At 33.4% G+C, this 22,411-nt stretch overlaps 1 protein-coding gene across 3 annotated transcripts in view; it reads right to left on the bottom strand.

Moving 5' to 3' along the window:
• Positions 1-22,411, bottom strand: part of LOC128866673 (calbindin-32-like) — a 122,721-nt gene that overhangs the window by 51,677 nt on the left and 48,633 nt on the right. Inside the window, exons 1-5 of one of the 3 annotated variants that reach the window (XM_054107576.1) lie at positions 9,667-9,740; positions 9,195-9,507; positions 5,912-5,997; positions 5,165-5,188; positions 2,022-2,111 (exon numbers count right to left, since the gene is read on the bottom strand). In XM_054107576.1, coding sequence (XP_053963551.1) covers positions 2,022-2,111; positions 5,165-5,188; positions 5,912-5,997; positions 9,195-9,369 — 375 coding nt within the window. In that variant the 5' untranslated portion in view covers positions 9,370-9,507; positions 9,667-9,740. Of the gene's footprint in view, positions 1-2,021; positions 2,112-5,164; positions 5,189-5,911; positions 5,998-9,194; positions 9,508-9,666; positions 9,741-22,411 lie in introns of those variants that run through there. The other 2 variants (XM_054107575.1, XM_054107578.1) reach the window with 2 other exon arrangements.

The following is a 22,411-nucleotide window of genomic DNA, read 5'->3' on the forward strand; positions in this document are numbered from 1 at the left end:
AGGTTTGTCATGGCAGTCATTTGGCTCATTACATCTCTTAATAGCTTCATCATTTCTCGGATTTCGCTGATCAAGGCGTTGTTTTCGTTGGTGTTTTGGTTTATTTCATTACTAGCAACTTGTGCATACTATAGCTTCTGTTGGTTAAAATTTAGTTGTACTTGTTGGTGGCTTGGATCATTTTGGGCGCTCTGAGATGGCATTATCTTCTTTCTTAGTGCAGGAAAGGAGGTTGCTTGCAGTTTTTTATAGACGGTGCATCCTTTATAGTTCGCCGGGTGATTACCCTCACACAGTGCACATTTGACGTCTTTGGATCTCGTCTTTCGTTCGCATTCAGATGTTAAATGATCTCCTGCGCACTTAACGCATTTGGCCTGTCTTCGACAACCAGATTTTGTATGGCCATAGTTTTGGCATCGCGAACACTGTGGCAGGTCGCGTTTTGGCCGGGGTGGTTCAAAAGTAATGAGACTGTGGAGTAAGTTTCTAATATCATAGATTGATTTATTGTTGGGATTTTGCACCATTTCTACGACAAACATTGGAAGTGCTCTTTTGTTTTGAGAGTGTTTCATGTTCCAAACATTTGTGACAGAGTGACCATATTCCTTTAATGCTAGTTTGATTTCTTCAGGTTCAACTGACGGATGCATATTTCTTAAAATTACTTTAAAACTTCTTTCATTTTTTGGTTTGTATGTGTAAAACTCTGTCTTCTTACCTTCAAGCAATTTAACTATGTTAGTGAATGCTTCCGGTGTTTTTGGCTGGATTTTTACGCGATTTGACCCAATGACTCTTAATTCGTAGTTATTACTTTCAAATTCGTTGAGCGTGCTTAATAAGGGGTGAATATTCTCGACTCTGTCTACGAAGATTGGAGGAGGTTTGCGAGGTTTTTCCTTTTCAGGTGTTTTATCTGCTTTTGATTCGTTGTTATCATCCATTGAAAGAGCATCGAATTTGTTTTCATTACTTAGCCAATAGCTAAGTTTTTGTTGCTTTGCTTTGCTAACATTTTGCGGGCTACCTAAAGGCCTTTTCGGATTTTTGACTAGGGTGTCTTTTGAAAGACCCTTTATTTAAGTAAGTAGGGTGCCAATTATATGTACGTATGTATTTGCACAAAAGTATAGCTTAAAGATATTTAGGTTGCCTTTAATTCGCTTAATGAGCGCATCATTTATTCCATTAAAGACTTATAATTGCTTATTATTATTTTTTTTTTTGTAGTAAATCACCCGCTCAGTCGAATGTACATCTTCTTTCTTCTTTCTGTTCCAAACTTAATTTATTTAATTATCTTTTTATAGATGGGGCGAAAAAATCAAATGGACTGAAAAGAATTTCACCTATTCAGCATTTCCTTTCAGCTTTTTCTACCCATTCCCACCTTATCTGGTCATCATCATCTGCCTGCCATCACCTTTATTTGTCGCTGGCTCACGCTATCGGACCTATACATCGTTTATGCGGGATAGCCCTTAATTTAAGGGTCACAAATGTGCTCCCACGCATACATACACACACACATGTATATTCTTATACACATACGCATACATTGATATTCAATCAACAGCTTCGTGCTGCTGCACAATTCAAATCATTTGTATTCATTTCACCAGCTTTTTAACCAAATGCGTTCAAAGCCAAATGTTAGTTACGCCCAGAAAAGATTTCACTTTCATGCGACAATCACATTCAATTTGCATGTTACATCAAAGTGGTTGCACCGAAGGAAAAAATCTTGCAAAAAACTGAAAGGAAAACACTTTGAAAATTGGAAAAAGAAAAAATTAAAAAAGGTAGAATGAATCGCATGAGAAGTTGAAATATGCTGAGATGTGAAAGCGTGCGCGCCTTCCACTTTCACATTTTACTGCTCATTACACACATCCTCATTTTTTAAGTTTTTCCACTTTTAAACTTTTTTAATTTTTTGCAACCTTTCTTGTTCATTCTTACTCACTCTCTCTGAAAAGTAAGATTCCTGCCTTCGTTTCGTTCGCTTCACTTACCTCTCTAATGTCGATTTTTCCATCCTGATTATCATCGTAAGCCTCCATAAAACAGGATTTCAGCTCCTCAAGCATTGTGTCGGTGACAGCCTAAAAATAAAAAGAAGGCACACAAAGCCAGAAAGTATGTAAGTAAGTATAAGTATGTGTGTACATATATACGTATTTTGAAAGGATACTTGAAAGTGTGTGCAGTGAAGAGGCAAAGAAATCAATGCGGGCTTAAAGGATGATAGAGTGGCAAAGCTGCTAAGCAACGCAGTGAAATCATTGCCTTCTGCACTGTAAGTTATCAAGGATGCGGAGATTGTTGAAAGGAGTTAGATTTTGTGCTTCAAATACTTAAAATTTTTCTATGCGTGTTTTAGACCTACAAATATTTATGAAATTCTGCGAAATTTTTTATACGCAGCAAGTGAATGCATTTGAATCAACGAATGTAATCTAGCAATAATTTCTTTTTTTTCTTTCGAGCCTATTGGTACTAAGAGTTTTGCAATAAGAAATAATCGTGCCAAATAAATCGTATAATTATTTTTATTGATTCCTAAAAATTTTAGAAAAAAAAAAATTTTAACTTTTTCAAAAAATGGCAAAATTACTATTCCCAAAAATTTTCAAAAAAATATTTTTTTTCTAAAAACACAGCAATTTTTTCCCAAACAAAATTTTTTCCCCTAAAAATAACTAAAATTTTTTTTCAAACCATAGCAAAAATACTTTCATATTTTCAAAAAATATTTTTGCTTTCTTAAAAGCAGAATAGTTTTTTTCTAAAAATTTTTTTTTAATGATAAAAATAATTTTCCCAAGCGCTCCTGAATGCAGAATAACTTTTTTCCAAAAAACAAGTACAACATTTTTTCAAAAAATGATAAAAATAATTTACCTAAAATTTAAAAAAAAATATTTTTGTTTTCCTAAAATCAGAATAATATTTTTCCAAAAAAATTTTGTTCTTCCTAAAAACAATATATTTTTTTTTTTCAAAAAATGGCAAAAATAAATTAACCAAAAATTTTCAAAAAAATAGTTTTGTTTTCCTAAAAATAGAATAATTTTTTTCCAATAGCGTATACACATTTTTTTTTTCAAAAAATGGCAAAATAAAATTCCCAAATGTTAAAAAAAGTATTTTTGTTTGCCTAAAAGCCGAACAATTTTTTTCTAAAAAAACTTTTTATTTTTTCAAAAAAAGACGAAAATACTTTTCCCCACAATTTTCAAATACATATTTTTGTTTTTCTAAAAGCAGAATAGTTTTATTCAATACATGATTTTTTTTTCCTAAAAGAAATATTCTTTTTTCGAAAAATGGCAAAAATACAATAATTTTACCACAAATTTTCAAAAACATATTTGCGTTTGCTTAAATGCAGAATAATGTTTCCCTAAAAATATATATATATATTTTTTTCAAACCACGGTAAAAATAATTTGCCCAAATATAAAAAAAAACATTTTTGTTTTTCTAAACGCAGACTTTTTTTTCGAAAAAAAAAATTTTTTCATTATCTTTTATCCTAAAAATTATCAAAATGTTAAAAAAGTCAGTTCTTTATATATCGCACATCAAAAAAATGCATACCAATCTTTTCAACATTGAATAAGTTTCAAAATTTTAAATTTTTGTTTATTTTTTTCAATTTACTTCTCATTATACTCAAGCCTTTAAATAAACTAATTTTTAGAAAAATTTGCGACAATGTTCAAATCACATGAGACGACCCTTGACATGGAATCGCCCTAACTGGAGTCCCTAATTCTAGCAATTGTGAGATAGTTTTTTCAAATCTGTATTTTTTTATTTCCATCAATGAGGTCATTGAAGGACAAAAATATTAACAAGCTTCAAAAGAGAGTATACGCAAGTAATGCAGGGAATACAAAATCAAAACTTCTTTATTAATGCAACTTTAAACAAATTTTCTACCCAGGTCCTTAAATATTACAAATTTACGTTTACTGCATCCAAGCAACCGCAGCTTACACAAATTTGCTAAGTCGAATGCTCAAAAATATTCCTTTAAATATTTTCTTATACATTTTGGAATTAATCACTTCACATCATTGGGTCGCTTCCTCAATTTTTTTTTGACTGTACCTATTTTCAATTAGGTAAGTTGCTTTTATTTAAAAAAGTGTTTACATATTTTATAAATTTTGCAGCATTTGCTGCTTATATTTCTGAAATATATAATGTTATAAAAGGCGCTTTCGATTCGAATCTTCTTTGCTCACTATGTATAAACTCTGTACCATTGTTTTTTTTTCTTAATTTATTGAGAAGGTTGAGTTAAGTTAGGTTACGGTGGTTGCCACTTTCCATAAGCGTGCAGAAGGACCCACTTAAGCTTGGATACCCACAATAATGCCACTCAAATTCCCCTTTAATTTATCATATAGTGAAAACATTTGATCTTATACTCGTAGAGAAGTTTTTATAATGGAGGTCATATATTTGTTAGAAATCCTTTGAGGAAATTTTCGTTTTATAACTTTCCCACATCTGAGATCTGTAATTGCTATTTTAATACCTAATACATGATCTAGGTTTCTAGTGAATGTGAAATTTGTGATTAATGGCAGTCCTTTGCTCGACATTAAAGACAGTGAAAGCAAATGAAATTACAAACATGGGAAGAGGTTGATATTTTATAAAACAAAAAACTCTTACTAATTCAGAAAATATTAATTGACTTGTCAGGAGGCGCAAGCAGATAGTTAGAGCGACGAAATTATTGGCTGGTATAATGGACAAAATAAAAGTTATTCTTACACCCCAAAACGATGTTTATGATCATCAGCGATAATGAAGAATTGGCCAGCAATATCCAAAAATTAAGTTTTTTATATGAAATACCTATACCTTTTATTTCACCAGTTTTGTGAACATTTGCTAGCTCTCGTGCCTATTGGGTAAATAAATATACAAGTCAAGAAAATTGTCACTTGACTCTCAGAGGATAATCAGTTTTCATATATAAATAGTCGAAGGAACCAAATAGAGCTCAACTGCTTACAATTTTTTTCTACGATGGATCAAGTTTTTAGCATTCTACAAGATTTTAAAATTACTTTTTTTTAATGTTTGGAAATCTCTAATTTTTATCTCTACAAAAGAAGAGAGAATTTCGTCTTACCTTCGAAAGAACTTCATATTTCTTCTGTATTTAGGAAAGATAAATAAATAAATATGATTTAATATTTCCGAGACAGTTAGGGTCTTTCTGTGGGGTGGGTATTTACAAGGGTATCAATTTGACAGTAATGGGTTGAAAAGGCTTTTCATTCAAAGCACAAATAGATCGATAAATAGAACCATTTATGGAAATGTCCATCGATAATTTTTTTTTCTTTGAAAGGTGTGGTATTTCCAATCACGTCTACTTGTCTGAAGAGAATATTTATTTTGTAACGAACTCATTTTTCCAATCTCAATTTTTACAGGGTTTTCAATATTTTTTAATATTATTTACAGTTATTTGTTAAAAATGAAAAAATTTATTATTTTTTTCTGGCTTAATGAATTCATTTTGAATCTAAGTTTATAATATAATTATCAATATTTTTTTGTTTTCTTATTATTATTTACGATTATTTGTTAAAAGTTAAAAAGAAACTGATATTATAAGAACGATTCTACAAACGATCTTCTCGAGCGTCTATCGTTTTTAATCCGATTCAATCGATCCGGCATCGATTTTTGTTCGTTCGTTTTGACATCTTTAATATAAGAACTACCTCTGTGCATATGTATTGTCGAAAGTCATTTAATCGTTTAGCCCATGGAAAGTATTTTATGGGGAGTATACTAATTCACATACTAATTATTCCAAATAAAACAAAAAGGTGGAAAAAATGATTATAATTTTTTTTTATATACTTACTTCGGGGCTGATATCTGTGGCATTTGCACTCGAAACGAATTCGCGTAGGAAACCATCCAACTCTGTACCTTCAATATAACCATTGCCTGTAAAAAACCAAATCAATAAGTTACTTAGGTAAGTAGATACTTTCGAATTATTATTCATTTTTATTTTTTCTAAATAAATTATGAGAGACAATAAAATTTTATTAATATTTTATTCAAAATCATTTTATGGAAATTTGTGCATGATAACTTTAAAGCCATTGCTAAACTGTTTCCAATTTACGTAAAATAACTGGAGTTTATATTTTAGGGTAACAACTTATGGCGCAGAGGCATGGGTAGTGTCACAAAGCGATGCAGCCGCTCTTGGGGTGTTCGAGAGAAAAGTTCTTCGTAAGATCTTCGGTCCTGTGCGCGTTGGCGAAGACTACCGTTCAAGAATGAACAACGAGCTGTATGAGCTCTACGCCGACATTGACGTAGTTCAACGCATCGCCATCCAACGCCTGCGTTGGCTTGGGCATGTCGTGTGTATGGATGAAGAAGCTCCAGCAAAGAAGGTGTTCGAGGGCGAAGTCCAAGGGAGCTAACGCAGAGGACGACCATTGCTCCGGTGGAAAGACCAGGTGGAGGAAACCCTATGCTCGCTTGGTGTACAGAATTGGAGAAGGCGCGCTCGGAGCAGAGGTGCCTGGAGAGAGCTAGTGAGGTCGGCCGTAACTCGGTAACGGGTTGTTATGGCCACCTAAGTAAGTAAGTAATTTTTCTATGAACTATTATGGAATCCCTTCAAGATAATTCAATTATATCACCTCCAGCTTTACTTGTGCTATACTTCCGTTCACAAAGTACACGGAATTTCTTGAGCAAATAAAAACGATTGAAATATTTTTTGATATTTATTTCATTTCATTCGTTTTAAGCATCATTTTACTCTACATAAGCACCGTTAGAACTAATAAACAAATTCGAACACTTCTTTTAAAATTCAAAGCGCTTTTCAGATCTTGAAATTGGCATCAACTTTTTCTTTAAAAAATGTGGTAACCGAAATATTATTATTCGTTTTTTATATATCTCAGAAACGTTTTCAACCAAATATATGAAATTTCCAACTGAAAAATCTTATCTAGCATTGCCTATTTGTGAACTTAACTTGAAGCCAAGAAATATCATCAGTTTTCTCTATCCCTTCGTAAAGTAGGACAGTCATTCAACACTTGTGCAGACTCTTCTCAATCCCATCCAACGCTTCTTTATTTAGCCAGAATATTAAATCCAAATATTTTTCTTTTACCATATCTCTCATTGTAGTTTTTAGTCTTTTGTAAAACCTATTCCACTTCCCTCCTTGATATCTATCCATCGCTGATACCCATCTTTCATACATAGAATAGTTCTCTTGAATACTTCAAATGATTTCTCCCATTTAAACGACTTGGAGCATGTTTCAAGCAAAATTAAGTGCCAAATCTTTGAAAGTCTTTTATTACAACAACCATTTTGGGGTTATAATGATTCCTGCTCAGGATGAAAGTACTCTCTCTAAGCTTTGAGCATTCTCAGATGAACTTTTTTTATAGTCTAATTAATTTTTAAATTAAATACCTGAGCGCTTTTCGAAAAAGTTGAAAAATGGTACAAATAACTATCTGAACGAAATATCTATTTTGGACATATTTAATAGAATTTTACGAGTAATATTTTTGTAGAATGTTTTAACCGAGCTCCTCCTCCAATTTGTGTTGTGCGCCTTGATGTTTTTCCACAAATAGAGGAACCTACAGTCTTAAGACGACTCAGAACGGGAAATGGTTTTTTTATGAGGAGTTTTTTAGTTCTTCAAAGTTTGCCATTGCCTTCTGAAGAGTGACCGCAACTAGAAAAAACTGTTTCTATCGTTTGAGGTTTCATGCACGGAGATTCGAACACACGCATTTCCGAATAGCAGTCGAGCACCAACGCGTTCGGCTCCGGATTTCGCCTTAATAGCGATTTTAACCCAATAGTTCCCCCAACATAGGGTCGTTTTGAACCTTTTTCAGAAAAGTTCCAAAAATAATGCACACACAAGATCGCGCGAGGATTCAAATCTTGTAGAAAATGATTCCTCGGAAAATTACATGCAAGTAATTTTATGACAAAATCTGCATAAAAATAATGTGTGAGTCTACAGAAATTAAAATATCAAATACTTCCCTGTTTTACTGAAGATATGCAATACATACAAGGAGGCGCAAAATTAATCATCCACTTTTTTTAGTAACTTTTTTTATTAAATATAAAAAATGATTTTGATTTTGAAAAATGAAATGATTGTGTTTCGACCTTTACACGCTACAATTCGAAAAATTATAAATCTTCCGATAGGGTGATTAGTTTTGGGCCACCTTGCTTTACTCCTAACTTCATAGACATTTACTTTGCGAATGCAATGTGTCGGTGATTGCAATTTTTAGTGTCTTAGAAAAGGGTGACTTATTCTTAACTATCTGTTGAAAATTTCCGCGAGTGCTAATTTTCATAATTATCTGAAAATAAATAACAAAAATATACTTTCAAAAAGGTATTTCCCTTAAAAAAATTATTTTTGTTTATAAAATAGTGTATTTAAGTAAAGCGGTAGTTTAAAAAAAAAATCATAAAAATTTAATAATTCATAAATGTAACTCTAGGTTATTTCGAAGCCACTGCGGAATCACCGCTATCATCACTGCTACTCGTTTTACAAATTTTTCGTTATAAGGATTCCGTTCGTATTCTCCCTAAGCAGTCAACTTTAAACGCAGAAAACTTTCAGGTCAATTTGAAAAACGGCTTGTCGGCCGCATACACTTTATTTTCAATATTTTTAAGATAGGCTCCAGCGCATTATTTCTAAATATCAATAAGCCTTAGTCCTAGTGGGTCCTAACCTAAGTCTTATATTATATAGCAGTTGTGCATGAAAAACGAGAATAATAGAAGTAGTTCTTTTTTTTGCTAAAAGTGGTCCGCCTCGAAAGGCATTGGCAGACTTTCGAGTGCATTCCTGGCATGAATCTTCTCGTAAAACACATCTACGGCATAAAACTGCAGTGCGTTAGCATATTTATTTGTATGAAAACGGGCAGACGCGCAAAGCATATGTAAAAGAGTTTATTTTTATTTTAGTTTTCCTTTCAAAAATGGAAAATTTACTATCCAAAGCAACTCGACTCAATTGACTCGTAAAGACTGAAGACTCGTAAGTTAAACCAAATACTAAATTTTTCTTTACATATACTCCGATATACATGAGAATATACACTACTCACCATCTTTATCGTAATGTGCCCACACATCCATAAATTGATTGGCTGACAATTTCTTCAGTTCACGCGATTCGGGATCTCGATATTGGCGCATGAAATTGTGCGCCTTCTCGATTTGTACGCGCTTTGCGGCAGCTGCAGCAGCAGCTGAAGCGGTGGCTGAACTGGGGGATTCCATTGCTAAGAGTATGGATAAAACTACTGATCTACTACACTAAAAATTGGCGAGAAACTATTAGCAGAAGTTCACTTCCTTAGTTGCGCTATGTGCTTCGTGGGTTCACTTTGGCTCAGACTCAGACGCAGAAATTGAAAGCTGTAAAGAAATAGATAAAAAAGAAAAGTTATAGTGAGTACAGATTTAATATCCTTAATGGAAATGTGTAGTGTCAAAAGTTGAAATGAAATAGCTACGATTATGTTTGCACTGTTTTCCGAAAACAGCAGCAAAATAAACAAAAAGCAAGTAACTAACCACAACGTCAAAAAATTGCAATATTTTCTCTACAACTGTTATGACTTCGACGTCCAATTGCCCGCACATCACCAACACCACTGGTGCCATCATTTGTTTGCTACCCCTCGCAAAACTATTTAGGGAAAAAGCGTTAAGGTGAGGGAAGTGAGCAAACGCAGTAGTGAAATGCGAAAAGCAGAATGCGTGCAGTAAGAAAATAAAAGAATCGAACAAAAAAATTTCACAGTCGATAGTTTGGCGCCAACAATTGAGTGTAGAAATAAAAGAAATACAAACTCGCAAAGTGTTTGTCGACGTCGTTTTCGGATTCTCAATGCAACGTCACGCTTGACGTATCGCTTGCAATTGTGTAATGGGATTACAGAGCACGCACATCGGGAAGCCCGCGCTAATACTCGTCCAACGAAGCCTTGATAAAAATTTTTCTTTTTCTCCATAAAAAAACACACGCGCAATGCGAGCACCTAAGTTGTGCTGCGCCTACGTAAATTTTCTGCTTTCTACTCACCTACACAAATGACACCTGAGTCGTCGAAAATGGAAGCCGCAATAAAATATTGGCATTGACAAAGTACGACCGTGTATTGTGGTTAAGTTTCAAACCACTTGCAAGCTAAGTGTTCGACTACTGCAAAATAAGTGTGGAAATTCATTGTGTGAAATTAATCCGCCAATTGCTGGCCTTAATAGAAAAAACTTACACGCTAAGGCTCTTGAATTGGCATTATAAAAGAAAAGGTAAAGATCTGCTGGAAAAGTTCAGTTTGTAGCTCAGTTCGTATGTATGTGTGGATTATTTCTTTAGTTAGCTTGAATTAACCGCCATTTGGGTATATTTGTTACTCCGTGAAACCATAGGAAATAATACTAACCGCCATTTTGAATTTTGGAAATTTGTAGTATGATTTGTAACGAGTGACCCTAAGAGCCGCCGGGTAAAAATTTTCATTTAAATCCACCAACTTTTTAAAACTACATTCGGAATATTGAATTTGCATTTTTAAAATTGAAAATCTGACATCCGATTTGTCTAATTCGAAATCAACGATCACAAAGACACGAAATATTTTATGTTTGAAAGTATTTTATGGCCTTAAAAAAATGTTTGTGGCCGATATTTCTTAATAATTTTTTACCTTCCGACTTTGTATCTCCCAGATAAGTCTGTCATATTGAAAATTTTGGAGAGAAAAAGTTGGGCTTGAGAACTGACTTGTGAGATAGTAAAGCAAATCTTGTCAAGCTTGGAAAAAATAAGCCTCGGGATCACCACTGGCTCCTACTAAGTGGTAGCACAGGCCAGTGTAAAAGGCAGGTAAATAAATTTGAAAGCTTCGAACACTATCTTGCACTACTTTAATGAGTAAATAACGACGGTTTGCCTTTCTTTCCTATTTGTGGTGTGCGTCTTGATGTTCTTCCACAAATGGAGGGACCTACAGTTTTAAGCAGCCTCCGAACGGCAGATATTTTTATGAGGAGCTTTTTCATGGCAGAAATACACTCGGAGGTTTGCTATTGCCTGGCAAAGGGCGACCGCTATTAGAAAAACATTTCTTTATCACCTGATATTTCATGCCCGGAATTGCGATCCCGGGTACAACTGAATAGTAGTGACGCACGAACTCATTCAGTGGCTGAAGTTCAACGAAATCTTAGTTCTACGGATATCCAAGAATTTTAAGACTTTATAAAGCTGGAAAGCTCATTATTTTTCACGAAAAAGGGACGTCGTATATTCAGCAGTAGTATCACAATGGGTCTAAGTATGTATCTTTAATTCATTCAGCCACAAAATATTATCACAATAGGACTAAATTGAGGATGTCAGCCACTATAAACTAACATAACTTATGCTAGTGACAGGCAGCGGAGTGCCTTATAGTGTGCGACCGATAGAGATACAACTGCCCTTATCGGAAGCATCGTACTGGGGTAAAAACAAAGCGCAAAGGTAACTTACTTTCCAAGCATCACACGCACCACAGCTTAACTTGAATGGGGAAAATACACGTATCTAAAATTCTATTTATCGAAATATAAACTGTAATGGCGACGAAAAAAATGTTTAAGCATACGATGCGGTTTATGCAAAAATTTCTGATGAAGGAAAGTTTGTTTGTGCTAAGAAGAATTGCTCAAAAGTTTTGATAGAATAAGAAGGCTCTTTGCCGCAGCCACGACCTATTGATATGACAAGGAAACTCTGTAAAGTAAAACCAGCCTAAGACAACAAAAACGCAAAACCAGAAAAAATCATCCAGCTTCTCACACCTCTTATGACGAGTCCATTGCCTTTTCAGATATGCTGGTATATAAACAGTTAAATAAAAAAGTGACATCTATAATTTTAAGCAGATTCTACGTAGGGTTGAAAAAATTCTGAGAGTGTTGCCATTTTTTTCGAGCAAGTCACTTACTGAACCAATCGAAACAACGAAGCAACTTTCCTTTCGCTTGCAAGAAATCCAAACGAGCTGCAGCGTTAATATTAAATCTATAAGGTCATGTGCTAGACACCTTGCTCCTATTCTTTCTCGCTTTCCGCTATCCCATTATTTTTCCATTCCCATTGTAGACTGCAGAGATCTGCGACTTTTTTAGGCCTTCGTTTTGGTTTATTTGTCCACCTGTCACCTACTCGATTCGAGAGTACATAATTTGAGTAAGTCTCTAAACTTTGCTCAGCTTGAGTTGGCGTGAGGAGACAAGACCCCATTTTCCATTTTTAAGTTCTTCATGATAATTGTAGTCTTATCCTTCCTCAGCAAAAAATTTTACCACAAATAACTTCTGGAAGTTACCATTGCAGTTGTGTCTAAAGTCGATATCCGCCAGCAGATAATTACAACTGCCTTAGGCAACTGAGAAATGAGAAGTGTACAAAATACAACTCTCCGATTGTTAGTGAGTAATAGTAAGTAGTAGCACCTAAAAATAATGGATTTGATTATCAGCTGGTAATAAATCAAAAATTCGACATTAGCACGCAGGATTTTAATTGCAGATTTGTATCTTGCATTCTGAGTCGCAATAATTTCCAACCAAACGAATCAATAAATATCTATAAATTAAACTTGTATGCATCACAATATTTTTCTAATGATTTACAGGGTGGTTTTTTAGAGACTGGTTTTTCGACTTGTCAACATGGCTTCTTGTGGCAGATGACAGCCGGTTTGCACCAGTGAATTTTACTATTTAAAAACTTAATAGATCAACACCAAAGTAAGAAATTATACCGAAAATAAAATTGTTCATGATTATAATTTCCATCAAAAATGCTGTTTTTTCTTATTGTAAACCATTGACTCCTGCTTTTTTAAGTTTATGCAGACCAAAATGTGATAGTCAATCTAGAATCCGTGGCTACTGATTTTTTTTTTTTTGCTCACTCGTTGAATGGCGTTGGTGGGAAAAGTCTGTGGTACAAACAGCGCATGCGATATCTTGAATTGATTGCAGAAAATATTCGCTGACCGCATAATTTGGTGAAATGTACCCACACCGGTGTTTAAAATAATAGAAGTGCGTCAAATTACAAATTATTATTATTTTTTTATGTATTTAATTTTTTACTTTATATTTTATAAAAGTATGATGGATTCTATATTAAAAGCCATATAACTCAATGCTACAAACTTTGTACAAAATTCACAAAAATTAGCAAATCTAAAACAAACTACATTAAAATGTCCACCTTTTTACCCTGAATTTCTAGAAAAATTCAGTGTATGCAGTTGTATAGGCAATGCAATATTAGTTTAACAAAGAGCAAATTGGCTTAAAATTCTTATGGATTTATGACAATTTTTTCCGTCCAGGTGTTGAGCATTTTCTTCCATATAAAAGGATTCTGGATATATGCGAGAATATTCTCAACAAAAATTGTCAAAAACTAGCAGTTTCTTTAAGCACCTTGAATATGCTACAAAATGGTACACCCAAAAATAAGAAATGAAAAAATTGAAAAATTTTATTAAAAAATTTTGAATTTTGATGAAAACTTTTTAATTTTTTTCAATTTCGTTCAATGTTTGAAACTTTCAGTTATATGTTTTCATTTTAGTATTTTTAGTATAACTATAAGTATTAGTTTAACTATAACATATTTTTATAACGAAATAAGAAAAAATTCAATAAAAAAATAGTTAAAAGTTAGTAATTATTCGCGTTCGAATTACTTTGAGCAAAGCTATTTTACAACTTCCATAAGAAGTAGTTTGTAGTAAGAATATTTGCTGTTGTAAAGATTTGGTTTAAAGTAAAAAACAAAGTATTTCTAGTGCATAGTTGGATACTTCTCAAAAAAATTTCCTTTATTCAGCGTTACTAAATGTTAGCACCACGACAAAAAATCTCCAACATCTGTTTTGAAATATATTTTTTTATGAGATTTTAATAAGCAAGTGGCTTTTCCACTTTTTTAATTAATGTTGTAAATTCCCCGTTTTGATACAGAGCGCACCAAAAGACTACAGGATACTGATCGGCACTCCATTCCAGACTTGTAAAATTTCGATTTCTAACTGCCCAACGCAATCAAGCTGTCTAAACTGTACACCACGATCGCGTGGTATAACAACTTTGGATTATTTTCTGGTACAGATACATGAAGTAGCTTTTCTACGCTGACGAACTAACGCCGCTGGACTAACTGAGATCGAATATTTGCACGTTATTACTGATATCCAGCATCTACTGATCGAAAATGTAGTCGAAAATTTCACAATGCCCTTCACTCGAGTCTTATTACTCATTTGCTGCAAAAACTTCGTAACTCAAAAATCAAAAATTCGAGGGAAATGGTTTCAAAGTTCCCAATTCACTTTAACTCTCTAAGAAATCATAAAAATGTATTTCCTTCTAGGGAGCTACTGCTAATAGTCATTGCATGAATTTTTTACACAACATAAAGCAAGTAGCTGCAGTCATTTGGGCATACGAACTTGAAAAAACAAAATTTGTTTGTATTATGCGATTCTTTCACAAAAGGTGTTTCGCACTAACGACATAAAGTAAAATTTCCAAACACAGTCAATGCAGCTGAGCGTAAGCTTACTATTAACACATTTCATTTCCGAGTTCTTTACCTCTAAAAAAATCACCCCTTACAACTCCATATAAATCAATTATCTAAAATCTACTAATTACTTAGAATTTGTAAGCGCCAAAAACAATAAAAGCAATCTAATTGCAATTGTTACTTGCAGAAAATAAACACTGTTATCATAATTAAATCTAAATTTCAATTAAACCGCCGCTTGCGACTCAGTATCCACAAACGCAAAGTGCTCGCATTGTTGTTGGTACCTTTGTTGGCTGCTTGCCCTCACTACTTTTTTACCTGCATACTATTTGCCTTCGATGTGCTCGTATTTGTGTTTTTGTATTTGATTTCCAGTTTATGCATGTTTTCCAGCAATTTTCACAGCTCTTAACACAGCTTTCAAATTTGCTCGACATGTTGCATGCAACACTATGAAACAAAGCATAACAAAGTCCAAACCAAAACAAACCAAAGAAAAAAATTGCTATGAAAACATGGACTTGACATACAGCCGCCATTCATTGACATGCACTCATTCATTCTTTCATTGCAGTCAGCCATCAGTTAGCGAATAGTTCAGCTATTTAGGATTTCATGGAAGCAACTTACTTCGAAACTTTCGGCATGCAATACCACACCAGCCAAGGTAAATTAGTTTACGAATAAATGACTATATGCAGAAATGTTTGTAGAAGGCGTCAACTGTGGGTGGTTGGTGAAGAAGTAAGAAAGTAACTTTATACCAGGCAGGAAACTATTTTGTGCATAGTGCGACAATTATAGTAGGAGGAGTTCAGCCAAACACCTAACAGAAGTGTACGCGCCAATTATATTATTATTTTTTTTTTAAGTATCATACCATGAAAATCTCTTTTGTCAAACTCAAAAAGCAATAAAAAGTCTTGGTCTTCTAACCATTTTATGTAGTACGCTTTTATTATAAATTTATGCTGACCTGTCACCGAGCTGTTCTAACAAAGGCGCCGAAAAACAGATATTCCATAAGAACATACCAAGAGGTAAACAGGCAAGCTTTTAATCCAAGTTATAACGAAACAGATTCTTACTTATATATAAAATGATAAATATGAAGTAAATACGAAATTCAATTCACAAGTTCCTGGATATTAGAACAAGCGGAACTAGATTGAGGTGACTGCTGCTCTCTATGGTGGCTCTTCTATGCCAGTGATTCAAATATTTTGCACGTTGTTATACGTTTTTCTGAAAATTCGTTAACTTTAGACATTTTTAGAATAAGGACTAAACTGCAAAAATTTCAAAAAATTATTTTATATTTTTGCGATTTATTTTATACTACTACCCGCGGGGGCCCTGCTCGCGTAGGAGTAGTTTTGAGGGATTTAGGATATGTATATAAAAGAATTACAAACAATAATTTCATAGAAAATATTTTTTTATTAATAACCATAATAGTACAATACAACCAATCAGAAAAATATCAAAAAAAATATTTTTATTATTTTTCTATCTCAAACCGTTTTTGAACTATGCATTTGGGTCATAGTTGAACAGCTTATGCGGATTACGAAGTCTAGAGTGTGCTATAAATAGTAGGAATTGGAAAAACTAAGATTTTTTAGATTAAATTTAAGCAAATATTCGATTATTAGTGACGAATGAGAGTGGCGGTGCGGCCTGGGGGTTGTGGGAAGGGAGTTCCATCATAAAAACATGCCTATGACCTTCATTGGGTGAAAATATGAATGTATAATAATTTTTACGTCATTTGGTGTTTTCGTTTCGTAGTGATGTGCGGACAACGTACAGAGATTCATCTTTATAGTATAGATTGAAAATTTTGGTATAGAGCTTTTAAAGTGAAATAATTTTTTTTCTTCTTGAAACTTTTATAAATTTTTTCTTATGTTTTTAGCATAAAATATAATTGAAAAATAATAATTTTTTATTAAAAATATTAAAAAAAATGTTTGTTTAAATTAAAAAAAAAAAATACAATATATATATTTTTTTTGGAAAAGTAGAAAACAAAAAAATTTGTTTGTTGTAATTTTTGAAAAACACCTCTCAGATTTTTTCATTAATAGCTCATAATGTGCTCAGCAATGTCTGAAAGTTTCATAACAGGATTCCCATAGTTTTTCGAGATGTACTCAAATACGTACAGTGACCCCGTGAAAAATTGGTGCAAAATACTGCTCTAGAGAAGCATTGGCTTGTATTCGGGTTTTACGTTCGTTCGTAAATCAATTGAAGCATTACTACCCACATTTGAGAGCTGATGCACCATATTTTTCACTACTCTCAGCTATTAATAAAATTTTGTTTTTAAATTGAGGAAGCGTGTGTTAAAACAACAAAAAATACAAAAAAACATTTTTATTTTAAATACAAAATTTTGTAAAGGTACAAAAATTTTTTTCTAAAAAAATTAAAAAACTAATTATAAAAATGTTTCTTCTTCTTCTAAAAAATGCACTTTGCATAACTCGAAATCAAAATTTTCAACACTAACTAAATCTCAAAATTGTAAAATTTTTTCGAAATATTTTTAATTTACTTCTTTTTATACTCAAAATTACACATACACTAATTTTCAGAAAACTTGACGAGAATTTCCAAAATACTTGGATCACTTGACATGAAATCGCATATGAAGTGCAGCCATTAATTGGATGCTTGCCGATGTTCAACCGCAGTCAGAACAAAATCTTGCATCGTTTCGAAAACTTGGAGGAAATATGTATGGATTCATCCTAAAACGCCAAGCTGTGAGCTGTGATAGCAGACCTATCATTGCAAATCGAAGCCAAAGAATGTCAAGATAAATCTACCGACCAACAAGGCGGTGGTTAAAATTGCACGTGGTCTTATTCACATCCATTATCTTCGATACGACTAAACCAATCACTGCACTATGGGGATTTTGGCGTTTTTTTTTGGCATATATTAAAAAAAAAAGTATCCTGTATTTTAAAATAAGCTTTATTTTTGTTTTTACCATACCCTAATTATTTGAGAAATTAGTCGTTAAAATTGTTTAAGGTCACACTGATTGAACGGTACGCCTTCAAAGTCAGCTGATTATCGTGTTCGCTTTGTGCACAGTTTGGTGGAATACATTGCAAAAAGTTTGATTACTCGAGTTATCCAAATAAAACAAAGAATCCAAATTTAAATGATGGAAGGTCATAGTCCAGGTATATAAGATTATATTTTAGTAACATTTTTTCAATTATGTGTGGTTTAGATTTTGTATATCGTGTTTTATTCATATGTATTATTTCAATTAGTCTTAACAAGTATAGGTGCGTTTCGTATAATAGAACTTCCAAGGCGCACAGAAGTGCACAGAGTTTTAAATGTAGAGTTACTTACTAAAACATCCACAATAATATGTAACTAACTTTGTTTGCACAAATTTGCCCCTTTTTGATAAAATCGCCTTTTACAGAAGGATATACGTTCGGAAATGTAGAGCTGCTAGATATTTATATCAAAAATAATCGGGCAGAGGTCGCAGTTAAGCAGCATATATTAAAAAAAATTGGTGAAAGTCTGAATGAATCTAAGGTAGCCCAAATTAATAAAAAAGTACGAGCTTTTGTCAAATATTTTGAAAAAAACTGGCCCCATTGTCATCGAGTTATGTCAAGATTTAGAAAAAAACATTCAGAATGGCTTGATAAAAGCCTAAAAAATAAAGTTGGCCGTCCAAAAGTGGACTACGAGAATGCTAGCTCCCGACTAAAACGGAAGTTTGCAAAAGAACTTTCGCATGAACACGAAAATTCGTTGCCCTTGCTTTTACATGCTGCTACAGTTTCAGCTAAAAATTCAGAAGAGAAAGATATGGTTGCTGTTTTAAAAGCTGCGGCAAAAAGCAAAGATATTTGTAAAATGAAAAGGAAACTTTTTTCGTCTGAGGCCCAACAAATGTCAGCTGACAGTGCTTTAGCATTTTTGTTAGAAAACGGATTTACAAAAGAACAATATAATAATATAAAACAAAATGCAAAAATACATGGTTATGATATATATCCGCCCTATAAGGATTTGTCTAGTTCCAAATTTAAGCTAAGACCAGACGGCATTCGATATTTTGAAGATAAGGCACAAGTTCCTTTACAACAACTTTTGGACCATACAACTACCCGCTTCCTTGAAATGCAACATGAGGTCCTAGGTATACTTCCAAACGTGACACATCGCAAGTTAATTTTCAGTTATGGATATGATGGTTCGACCGGGCACAGTATGTACAAGCAGCGTTTTCAAGACCATGGTAATGTGTCTGATTATTCATTGTTCGTAACAACAATTATTCCTTTAAAACTGATTAATGAGACCGATCAAATTGTTTGGGTCAATAAAGCACCCCATTCGGTTCGGTTTTGTCGGCCATTGAAGATTGAATTCATCAAGGAAAGTCATGCTCTCATTCTAACAGAAAAAGAGTATTTGGATACTGAGATTGGAAATCTGAAATCATATATGTACGGGTATAATGGTAAAAATATATTTGTGGAATATTTAGGACAAATGGCCCTAATAGATGGGAAAGTTTTAAATATATTGTCGGGATGCAACTCATGCCAGTCTTGCCCCATCTGCGGAGCAAAGCCAACACAATTACTTAATATTAAAGATATTAATTCAGAAGTTTTCAAGGCCCTTCAATATGGAATCAGCCCTTTGTATGCTTGGATCCGCTTTTTCGAGTTTGTGTTGAAACTTTCATATAGAGTCGAGATGAAAAAGTGGCACGTTAAAGATTGCGATAAGCCTCAATTAATAGCTCGAAAACAATTAATACAAAGGACACTTTTAAAGGAAATGGGCCTCAATGTAGACAAGCCTATTCCAAACGGCAGTGGAAACTCCAATGATGGCAACACAGCAAGGAAGGCATTTTCTGACGCAGCCTTGATAGCCTCAATTTTAAATGTTGAAGAACAATAACTGAAAAACTTCTATATAATTTTAGTGAGCATTTCCTGTCAGCATGAAATTAGCTCAAGCAAGTTTGAAACCTTTTGTGAAAAGGTTTTTGAACTGTACCATTATAATTATCCTTGGTATCCTATGTCTCCTACTGTTCACAAGGTACTAGTACATGGTCATCAAATAATAAAAACCTCCTTGGTTCCTGTTGGCTGTCTTGGAGAACATGCATCCGAATCCCGAAATAAGTTTTATAAGAGCGATAGAAGGGGGCATGCAAGAATATGCAGTCGGCTGGATAATGTGACAGATGTTTTTAACAGAGCCTTAGATACTTCGGACCCATTTTTGTCCACTATCTTTTTAAAAGAACGACAAAACAAAAATAAAAAGAAAGACATACCAAAAGAAGTTTTCGCACTGCTTCAGTCGCCATCTTTAAATATTTTAACAAATAATGACAAAGATTATCAGGAAGAAGATGAAGAATATGACGAAGATGTTGAACTTGATGTGATTACTTCTGACGAAGAATATATTAAAATAGAAGAAAACTAAGTTCATATTGGTAGTAAGTAGTCTCAATAAGCTGTTTGTAAGTTACGTAATATTTCTTCTTTCTTCTTAGAACACATATATGCAGTTTAAAAATGTGCCTAAGCTATTTTGGAAGGGAATTATCCACCCAGACAAATTTAATATAAAAACAAAGAAATAATTTAATTAATTTTAAATAAATACTTTTTGATTAAGAATGCACAAATTCGCGAAATAAATGAAATATATGGAAACACAAATTTACTATAAATTGTCAAATTATTTTAGAGATCATGTTCAGGGCGGAGGTGTAGGCGTAATCGAATGAAAAAATAAGCAAAAACCGAAATTCTAATTACTTTAATCTACGTCATTCACCTGCAAAAATTTAGTCATAATCTTTAAATTTGTGATTTATGCCAAAAAAATTAAAAAAATCCCCATAGTGCACTGGTGTACATTACAAAGGACTGTCGGATTTATACGAGGCCGATTTGAAGCAAAAACGTTGAAATTTAGCTATCCAAGATCTTATCAAGAGCTTTTATTTGTCAATGGGTGGCAAAGAACGTTGACTATCGATGGCGCTAATATGGAAAAAAGTTCCTCTCTGCTTCAAAAATGAAAGATTTCTTGATAAGACCCAACTTCGGACCACCTAAACTGTAACAAAAACTATTGTAAACCGCAAAATAAACAGTATCACAATGCAAATATTCCACTTTCCATAGAATGGACCCAACCTCAATCCTAGAATGAAAATCCGAATTATACATTTTGAGATACACGAAAGAGGCGAAATACTATATGCCTAATTTTTGGTTTTACGTTGTAGTTTTCGCGGACTTTATGCCTTAAAGTTCACTCCAAGTATGAAGTTATTAGATGACTCAGTGGGTTCAGAAGACTGCTGCCGTAGCTGAGTGGGTTGGTGCGTGAACACCATTCGGACACTCCCGATTTTCCGTGCATGAAACAGCAAAATCATAGAAAAAGTTTTTTCTTAAAGCGGTCGCCTGTCGGCAGACAATGGCAGACAATGGCAAACCTTCGAGTGTATTTCTGCCATGAAAAAGCTCCTCATAAAAACCATTCGCCGTTCGGAGTCGGCTTAAAACTGTAGGTACCTCCATTCGTGAAACAACATCAAGACGCGCACCACAAATGGGAGAAAGAGCTCGGTCAAACACTTAACAGATTTATTTTTATAGATTTTAATTTTTTCAACTCGTTTGTATGCCATTTTCTAAGTGACTAAAGCTTTCACAGCAGTCTAACTATTCGGCATAAAATTTATTTTCGCTTTAATGTTCTTTTGCGCCATAATATCGAAAAAATGCAGCCAGTTTAATTTTAGAGCATATCTTTGTATTTCACATTTTCCACTTCATTTTATTGCGCGTAAAATTGGATGGCTTGAAATGCGCTTGAAAACTTTTCATTCATTTATTTATACATTTTCATTGAACAAAAATACTCTTTAATATTATACAATTTTTTATAGCCTCGAATACCACGTACAACTATTATTTCCTCACTGCTTGCAATCCATATAACTGCCACTCTTAAAGACTTAACGTGTCGTGCAACAAGTGTTTCTTCACAAAGCAGAAATACGAAATCGATACTGAAAAATGATTATTGTTATATCAAAAATAACTGTCAGGTATGTGTGTATGTGCAAGTATACATGTAATAAAATCTACTTTCACACACAATTACTTTCATAGCACTAACATTTCCTGACATAACTGTAAACGATGAATGCAAAATACTGCCACCAACGTTAGCAACAATGTTTGAACAAAAACAAGCAAAACAATAAAACACTTAATAGCAAGAATAAATAGAAAACTGTAACAACAATATTTATTTAGCAAAAATTTCTTCCAGCCAGAACTCAGACGTGGCTAACAAAAAAGTTTCACACACACACAACCACACAGTGTCGTACAATGAAATAAGCATACGTATGTATATACGAAATATTTCTGCATACATACATATATACATGTATACATACATATGTATACTGGTATATGAGTCTATCATTCTACATAAGTAGTCTCGTGAACAAAAGCGGCCTAAGAGGATAAGGATATGTACACTACTCCATACACAGTGCACTATGGTGCATTTAGGAGTCTAATGCGTATAAAGTTTGTAATTGAGTTTACAGAAAAAGTTTTAATCTAACTCCAAATCTAAGGAGCTTACTTCTAAACGTAC

The sequence above is a fragment of the Anastrepha ludens genome, chromosome 6, assembly GCF_028408465.1.
Source record: "Anastrepha ludens isolate Willacy chromosome 6, idAnaLude1.1, whole genome shotgun sequence".
NCBI lineage: Eukaryota > Metazoa > Arthropoda > Insecta > Diptera > Tephritidae > Anastrepha > Anastrepha ludens.